This window comes from Mandrillus leucophaeus, unplaced genomic scaffold, assembly GCF_000951045.1.
Source record: "Mandrillus leucophaeus isolate KB7577 unplaced genomic scaffold, Mleu.le_1.0 Scaffold870, whole genome shotgun sequence".
NCBI classification, from domain to species: domain Eukaryota; kingdom Metazoa; phylum Chordata; class Mammalia; order Primates; family Cercopithecidae; genus Mandrillus; species Mandrillus leucophaeus.
In genome coordinates, this window is record NW_012109475.1 from 96,704 (window position 1) to 104,933 (window position 8,230).

The following is an 8,230-nucleotide window of genomic DNA, read 5'->3' on the forward strand; positions in this document are numbered from 1 at the left end:
AAAAAAAAAAAAAAAAAGAAAGAAAAAAGATAACTATAAGGATAAGCTGGCCAGGCATAGTGGCTCACGCCTGTAATCCCAGCACTTTGGGAGGCTGAGGTGGATGGATCACCCCAGGTCAGGAGTTCAAGACCAGCCTGGCCAACACAGCAGAAGCCCACTCTACCAAACATTAGCCGGACATGGTGGTGCATGCTTGTTATCCCAGCTATTCGAGAGGCTGAGGCAGGAAAATCATTTGAACCCGGGAGGCATAGGTTTCAGTGAGCCAAGATTGTGCCACAGCACTCCAGCCTAGGCAACAAAGCAAGACTCCATCTCAAAAAAAAAAAAAAAAAAAAGGATAAGGATAAGCTATGGCAGAGGCTGCCAAAACCAGTAAGGAGACATGAAGAAGGAACACAGCCTTTGATGGGTGAGAGGGTTTTGGCCTGAACAGGTAGGTAGCGAAGACAGCATTTCTTGGGATGGGCAAGAAAGATGTTTGGAGAGGAAATCAAAAGCTGAGCCTCAGGTTTGTATGTGATTCTGGATAGTTTGAGGTGTGGGTTTGTATCAAGTGGAAGAAGGGGCAGATTCTTCTTCTAGATTCTTCTAGGCTGGGAATAGAAATTGAGCAATAGCTGTTGTTAAGTCAAAAGAATGACTGAAAACATGGAGAGAAAAGGAACCCTAAGGAGTGAGCCTGGGGCCTTTCTTTTACCATTTACGAATCAAGAGAGGTGAGGAGGACCTTACAAAGGAGCCCAGGGAGTTGGTGGCCCAAGAGGCAGAGAAGGGTTAGGTCAGGAGGGAGGGACCAGTGACCATTGGGTTAGCCGCGAAGTCTCTGTAAACTTCAAGTGGAATTGCGAATTGGGGTGGTGGGGAGGAACACTTAACTAATGGGGTGTCAAGAAGTATAGGATAATCTCATTCCTGTGTCCTTGATACCCGTCTACTGTGCAGGATGCCGTTCGCATCATGGCAAAAGACTTGGTGCGCACCCGGCGCTATGTGCGCAAGTTTGTATTGATGCGGGCCAACATTCAGGCTGTGTCCCTCAAGATTCAGACACTCAAGTCCAACAACTCGATGGCACAAGCCATGAAGGGTGTCACCAAGGCCATGGGCACCATGAACAGACAGGTGCGCTTTTCCCAATCCCCCTTCCCACTCCCACGACCCATGGGGACCACACTCACACTCCTACCACTTCCAGCTGAAGTTGCCCCAGATCCAGAAGATCATGATGGAGTTTGAACGGCAGGCAGAGATCATGGATATGAAGGAGGAGATGATGAATGATGCTATTGATGATGCCATGGGTGATGAGGAAGACGAAGAGGAGAGGTATGGGGCAACTGGATGGGAGGGTAGAGATGTTTGCCTGGCCCTCATGGAGTACATAGCCCTCATTGAGTTCTCTCTCTTCCCTAGTGATGCTGTTGTGTCCCAGGTGCTGGATGAGCTGGGACTTAGCCTAACAGATGAGCTGTCAAGTGAGTGCTCCAAAACCTGGGCCCCATTTCCCACCCAAGGCCCAGCCACAGCCCCAAGCCCTCCCTTTGCCTGCGTTACTCCCCTCCCCTGCTCAAACCCCCCCTTTCTCTGCAGACCTCCCCTCAACTGGGGGCTCGCTCAGTGTGGCTGCTGGTGGGAAAAAAGCAGAGGCCACAGCCTCAGCCCTAGCTGATGCTGATGCAGACCTGGAGGAACGGCTCAAGAACCTGCGGAGGGACTGAGTGCCCCCTGCCACTCCAAGATAACCAGTGGATGCCCAGGATCTTTTACCCTAACCCCTCTGTAATAAAAGAGATTGGACACCAGTCTCTGAGCCCATGTGACTTTTGGCCTGATGTGGGACCAGGCTGGGGTCCCTGGGAGGACAAGTATCACCTAACGCAAGAGGCACTTGGTACAAAGCTAAGGGTGGGAGTTTGGGGCAGGGGTGGACAGGCAAAGTCCACCTGGGGTTTTTCAGGGGTTGGGAGCTTGAGGTGAGCTGTGGGCCCTGCTCCATCCCCTCTCAAGATACTGGACTCCCCCAAACACCCTGGTAGGATCTTGAGAGGCCAGTCCTCCATCTGCCAGGCTGTAGTGCCCAACACTGTTTGGTCCAGTGATGATTTAATGACAACATTCGAGGACAGTCCAGACCAACCAACAGAGGCAAGGGGGTGACCTTGAGATTCACACGGGCTCAACTGTAGAGTAACTAAATCATAACACAGGGATGAATGATGTTAAGTGGACTCAGCAAAGGGAGACAGAAAAAACCATATTTGGAAGGTCTCAGTTCACTGTGGTACCATCTGAAGATGAGAAACAGCTACGGCACCGAAGTTTACGAAGTATTCAGTAGAGTGGGGCTAACCCTGCCTACACAGGGCTGCAGGTCACACCCACCCAGTATCGCAAAGGGTACCAAACAAGCCTGTAGCGTGTACATCCTTTGCCCTGGGTGCCCTCCCCATATCCAGAAAGGGCGAGGCGGCAGTCTTCCCCACTCCCTAGGCATCCACACACATGGGCTTGGGTAGGCTGGGGACAAGACCCCCCTCCCTTGTGCCACCAGTGCTTGATAAGGCTGAATAGCAGATACAGTCAATAAACCAGGCCCTAGGACCACAGCCCCCCAACCAGCCAAGGCCTGAGGAACTGGTGAAGTTTTTATTAAATCCACAGAAGTAAAAACCATATCGTGAGGAACTGGGGGATGGGGCCACCAGGGAGTGGGAGTCAGGCCACCAGGGGAGTGGGGATGGGGTGACAAGACAGAGAACAGAGCCAGGCTGGGCTGGCCATGGGGGGCTCCAGCCTCAGGGGCCATCACCAGGGCCACCAGACAGCTCCTGGGAACTCAGGCCAGCACCAGGCAGGCTCATCGGCGGGGGCTCCACCAGCACAGCAGAGAACTTGGTGTCACCGAAGGCCTCGTTCATGCGCGTCTCGAAGAAGCGCTGCAGGCCGATGATGGACTGCACGTCTGCCTTGTCCTGGACCAAGCAGGAATGCAGTGGATGAAAGGGTCCTAGCTCTTTCCTTCACATCTCTCCCTGCCCACAGCCCCTCCATTCCACTGGCTCACCTCAGTTAACTTGTTGAATTGCTTGAACATGCGGCCCACATCCTGGGCAAACTCCTGTGGGGAGCTGTAGGGAGGTGACAACTTCTCCTGCAGGCGGGCGCGGATCAGGGTCAGATCCAGGGTGCCACCGGGCTGGTCCTACAGGCAGAGATCACACATACACAAAGACACACATATACATACATAGGTTGAGGGTGAGACCCGGCAGCCACCACCGCCCCCTCCCCCGCCGACTTTCCCGTCCTAGGACTCACCAGGGAGAAGGTGGAGTCGGTAGCCAACTGATGCAGGGGGCGGCAGGGTTCATGACAGAAGAGAGCCAGCAGAACACGCTCACATTTCTACAAACAGTGTACTGGATGTCACAGCTCTGGGTAGCACCTATAAAGCCTCTCTGGGCAACCCCACCTAAGTAACCCCAGCCCTCACCCGCTGGTTGGCTGGCGAGAGCTTGGCCACCACACCAGTGCTGTCTGCACCATCCAGGCTGAGGCTGCCATCCTCCTCCTTCAGGTCAGGGAGCACATGGCAGAGTGAGCAGCTCCACTCCTCCCTAGGGTGAAGAGAATAAGGGTCTGCACATGATCCTGTCCAGACAGCCCAACACCCAGACTAGACCCACACCAGCCTCACACTCACCCTGGTACATCCTGCAGGGCCGGCAGGTGACAGTCCAGGTGGAAACAAAACTCACACTGGTTGCACATGACCAGATCACCTGGCTTCTGGCAGACACGGCAAATGGTGGCACTGTCATCCAGGGTTCCCGGGCCACCACCTGGGGCTGAGGTACCCTCAGGAGCCACCACCTCCAGCCCTGAGCTGGTGCTGCCACTAGGTGAGGCCAGGCGGGGACCCTCAGCACCAGGACCCTCCGCAAGAGCCATAAGCACAGGTTTGGTTTCAGGGCCCTCAGTGGCAGTAGGAGGGGCTCCAATGGCAGCCTCTGTCTCCTCCTCCTGCAAGGTGGTGATGAGGGGTGTTCAACAGGGTCCAGACCTGGACTACAGGCTTCATCCTACAGCTATAGTTCCTTGGGACAGACTTACCTTGACAATGGCCATACCAGCCAGGGGTGGGGCACCAGGGGTTCCTGCAGGTGCAGTCCCTGGCTGGCCAGTAGCTGCAGCAGCGGCGCCACGTTCAATAACAATAAGGTTGTAGTCCTCAGTGGTACTGCCTGGGAAGACCTTGAAGACGGGTGGCTGGCTGTCAGCTGTGAGGTCCAGGTCCAGGCGTTCCAGGCTCACTCGTGGCACCTTGCGCATAAGGCCGCTCACCTCGCCCTCACCTGAGCGGGACCTGTAGATGCAGCAACCTGGCATGAGCACACCCCTACCCTCCATCCACCTCCACCCCCAGGGGAGGTGCCACACTTACCGTTTCACACCTGACACATGAGGCTCTGCACTTGAGTAGGGATCATCTACTTAGGAAATGGAGAAAGAAGACTGGCAGGTCGGGGTAGAAACAGCACTGGGGCCCTTCCCCACCCACTAGGCAGACCCACTCACCTGACCCGAAGCCATAGCCTTCCTGTACCTCCATGGGCTGTGAACAAAGCAGAGCCCTCTGCCTCAGTGGGACAGGAACCCTGTTGGACCCCATTCCCTGCCCACCCCTTCCTGGGTCCTCTCTCCTGCTCACCTGGCTGCTGCCAGAGCCCTGCTTGCTCAGGGGCCCTGGGGCTCTTGGAGGGGCCATGGGTGCAGGGCCTGTTGAGTTAGTGCCAGGACGCTCTGCCACAATCTTGCCTGCACAAAAAAAAGAGAAACATAAGCAGGTACAGCACATGGGGTAATAACAAAGTAGAGCAAGGTAGAGCTGGGACCCACCGAAGGCCTCGGCACTCTTGGTCCAGGCATTGAGGTCCCACTGAAACTTCATCTCGCCATGTGGCTCCACGGGATCCACAATCATCTTGAGGGCCCGGTGCAGCTGGAAGTAGATCTGGTTGGGAGTGAAAGGGAAGAAAGAATGAGCACACCAACAACAAATAGGGATTTGAGGTACTGGGAGCCACCTGCCTGGAACCCACCAGCTGGAAGCCCACCAGTACACACCAACTTCTTAGAAAGCAGAAGGGCTGTGTTGTTGTCACTCTCCAGAGCCCAAGAGGCAAAGCGCAGAATGTGCTCCTGGTGCTTCTGGATCTTGGTCATGGTCCAGTGCTGCCGCTCCAGGCGCTCCTGCTGCCCCTCAGTAACCTTCTGCAAATGGAAGATGTATGGGGTAAGCAAAGAAGGCAGAGAACACTAGGATCACTCCTTACCCGGGAAAGCATTATCAATCAGCAGAGGGGGCTCAGGGACCCTCTCACTGGCACAAGGATTACCTGGGCATCGTTGACCAGCACACGGCCCCGCTTATTCAGTTCCTTCATGATCTGCAGGATGGCCATCTTGACATCCACTTGCACACGCTTCTGTACGTCAGACACCTGGCGAATCCTAGGGGACACAGCAGGTCAGGCTAGGTAGGGTCTTGCTGCCCTGGGCCACTCCACAGCCCCAGAACCCACACTTACGAGCTGCGAACCTCCTTGGTGCTCTTCTGCAATGTGGCATGTTTGTCCCCAAGGCGCTTCACCAGTGAGGCCAGGAGCTTGCGCTGGTTCCTCACTGCATCCTCTAAGAACTGGTACCTGAGAGCAGACAAATGTGTTCCTGAGCACTAAGCTAGGGAAGGGGTGGCACCCACCCAACCACTATGCCTTGGGACTCACTGGTGGTCCTTGTGGGCATTGAGCTGGCAGTCTCGGCAGGTGAGAGTATCACAGCTCTCACAAAACAGCACAAGGGGTTCATGCTTGTGTACGTTGCAATAGACGGTACGTTCACCATCCCGAGACTTGGCTGGCCCTGGGGAGTCGGAATCATAAGGCTGGACCTTGCCCTTCACCACCCCCAACTCAGGAAGCAGACTAAGTTGGGGCCTCATTTCCTGCCCATTCTGTGACACTGGGCCATTTATTGGGAAGATGTAGAGGGTGTGGCCAGCGAAGAACACAGGCCTGCAAGCCCAATTCCTTGCTCCCAGAAACCTCTGCCCCAACATAGCTGAGAAACACATCCCTTTCTTCTAGCTTCTAGAGGTGACACAAAGGTAAAGGTAAGGACAGCCTCTGGAAAAAGAGGACTACCCCCCCACACACTGTTCCCTTTATTCTCCAAGTGGACATACTCAGAATTCTGCCTACAAACCACCCTGGACTCCTTTTCTTCTCCTTTCATGGTTAACTTCCTCCCTCTTTCGTGACAAGAGAACACCAGGGTCTCTTACAACCCAAGAGCCCAGAGAAAACCTGTAGAGGTTCTCATACTGGGAGAGATGAAATGTCAAACTAGGACCCTCAAAATGGTGGTCACACCCCCTCTAGATCAGGAGCTTGGTGCTCAGCATAATTCCACCCCAAGACCAACACATTAATAACCTTCAAAGCCTGCTTCCCCATTAGAAAACCGATTAAGCATAGTGGTCCAACATACCAACCAAATCCAAAATACGTAGCATCAGGGCTCACTGGGGAAACTGACTTCCCCAGTGCCACCCATTCCTGCACCCTGACCTTTGCTTGGGACGTCTGGAATGTAGGACACTCTGCAGCCCCTGCCTATCCCTCCTGGCTCCTCAGGCCCCACAGCCGCCACTTTCCCACTATCTTCCACCAATGCTGGCCTCTGGGATGGGAAGAATCATGGTATGGCTACCAAAAGGCCCCTCATGGGAGGATTTTGGCCCAAAAACTGGGCTAGACTCAAAAGACTCTCAAGTTCCTTTCCAAATCAAAGCTAGCGAGTGTCTACGAAAAGCTGGAAATGCCAAACCAAACTCTGGGTAAGTCTCTGCCAACTCAAAAGCTAAAACGTTTCCAGAAATCACCATCACTTATAACCCATGGACCCACAAAGTCTCATTTTCCCTAACAGCATCTTATACCAGATGTGTGCCAGGGAACCACAAACCCAGTAAGCCCTTCACACCATGCCTTTCCCTGTTTGCATATTCTGAGCCCTTCAACACCAGGACTGAGAACTCCCTGATAAGCTTCCTCAAACCCTCTGTACCTCCCTGCAGCACATTAAGGTCTCCCCGTCTCCCCATCTCCCCTTCCCACCCCTCCCACCTAAGCCCTAGAGACTACACACCACAACCCCAATTTTCCTGCTTTTGGAGTTCTGCTCTCCGGCCCTTCGGGCGGCACCCCCTGGACAACTCTAGGACCCATCCACCAAATGCAACCAACATTATAAAAGCAACTGAGGGCACACACGGGAAAGCAACAGCCCCCTCAGCCTCACGTACCAGTAGAGCGCACAGTGTGGTCCTTGGTGTACTTCACCCGCTGGTGCGCCTCTACACAGGTCTCACACAGAGGCTCCGAGCACTCCACACAGTAGCTGGTAGCTGGGGCATTATCCTCACAGCTAGTGCAGCACTGCCAGACAAAGGCAGGGTCAGAGAAAGCAAGACAACTTGCTAGATCCACATCTACACCCCAGAAAATACAACCCAAGATTAAGATTGGTCCCTTGACCCAGCCTAGACAGCCCACCCAGAGCCTTGGGAAAGTCGAGTAACAGCCTGGGAGCTGGTATCAAGCTCCTCCTGGGCAGATGCCCCCTACCCAGAAACCTCCCTGTGGTTGCTGCGGCTGGACGCACCTGGTTAGCATCCTGGGCGTCGGTGGCAGCCTTGTTGCCACTATCACGCATGAAATAATTCTCCACGATGTCTTTGGAGAAGCACTGTTGCTTGCACACGGGACAGTCCACCACTTCAAGAGGCAGGGATGTGGAAGACTGTTACAAGTTCCCACCCAAGTTATGGCCCCCCGCATGCCCGTGCTGGGTGGGCCCCCGACCATTACCCCGCAGCGAGCCAGCCCCTCCCCTCCCCTCCCCTCCCTGAGCTCTTTCTCCAACTTTAGTCAGATGTCTCATCTCAGCGGCCAGCTCAAACCCACGTTCCTATGCAGGACCCAGAAAGTACTCCCCGTGCACTGTCCGGGCCCCCATCCTCTTGCCCAGGTGGCATCCTCATCTCTGCACCCAGTCGGAATCAAAGACAGAGAGTAGGGGGAGGGGTGGCCCCGATCACTTCGTACTTACCGGCGCCGTCGCCCGCAGCCCCGCCGTCCCCGGAGCTGTTGGCGGCGGC

At 54.8% G+C, this 8,230-nt stretch overlaps 2 protein-coding genes across 6 annotated transcripts in view; one reads left to right on the forward strand and one right to left on the reverse strand.

Annotated features, from left to right (window-relative positions):
- Window positions 1-1,806, forward strand: part of CHMP2A (charged multivesicular body protein 2A) — a 3,639-nt gene extending 1,833 nt beyond the window's left edge. For 2 of the 5 annotated variants that reach the window (XM_011969062.1, XM_011969063.1), the window contains exons 3-6: window positions 949-1,128; window positions 1,202-1,332; window positions 1,420-1,481; window positions 1,597-1,806. In XM_011969062.1, the coding sequence (XP_011824452.1) occupies window positions 949-1,128; window positions 1,202-1,332; window positions 1,420-1,481; window positions 1,597-1,724 (501 nt within the window). In that variant the 3' untranslated portion in view covers window positions 1,725-1,806. Of the gene's footprint in view, window positions 1-948; window positions 1,129-1,201; window positions 1,333-1,419 lie in introns of all 5 variants that reach the window. The other 3 variants (XM_011969060.1, XM_011969061.1, XM_011969064.1) reach the window with 2 other exon arrangements.
- Window positions 1,807-2,633: 827 nt separating this feature from the next.
- TRIM28 (tripartite motif containing 28) overlaps window positions 2,634-8,230 on the reverse strand; it is a 6,813-nt gene continuing 1,216 nt past the window's right edge. The window contains exons 2-17 of the mRNA XM_011969067.1: window positions 7,735-7,847; window positions 7,376-7,508; window positions 5,796-5,931; window positions 5,598-5,714; window positions 5,406-5,520; window positions 5,134-5,280; window positions 4,906-5,020; window positions 4,718-4,824; window positions 4,585-4,621; window positions 4,451-4,499; window positions 4,120-4,372; window positions 3,710-4,029; window positions 3,500-3,623; window positions 3,325-3,411; window positions 3,071-3,208; window positions 2,634-2,978 (exon numbers count right to left, since the gene is read on the reverse strand). Of these exons, the coding sequence (XP_011824457.1) occupies window positions 2,802-2,978; window positions 3,071-3,208; window positions 3,325-3,411; window positions 3,500-3,623; window positions 3,710-4,029; window positions 4,120-4,372; window positions 4,451-4,499; window positions 4,585-4,621; window positions 4,718-4,824; window positions 4,906-5,020; window positions 5,134-5,280; window positions 5,406-5,520; window positions 5,598-5,714; window positions 5,796-5,931; window positions 7,376-7,508; window positions 7,735-7,847 (2,168 nt within the window). The 3' untranslated portion in view covers window positions 2,634-2,801. The remainder of the gene's footprint in view (window positions 2,979-3,070; window positions 3,209-3,324; window positions 3,412-3,499; window positions 3,624-3,709; window positions 4,030-4,119; window positions 4,373-4,450; window positions 4,500-4,584; window positions 4,622-4,717; window positions 4,825-4,905; window positions 5,021-5,133; window positions 5,281-5,405; window positions 5,521-5,597; window positions 5,715-5,795; window positions 5,932-7,375; window positions 7,509-7,734; window positions 7,848-8,230) is intronic.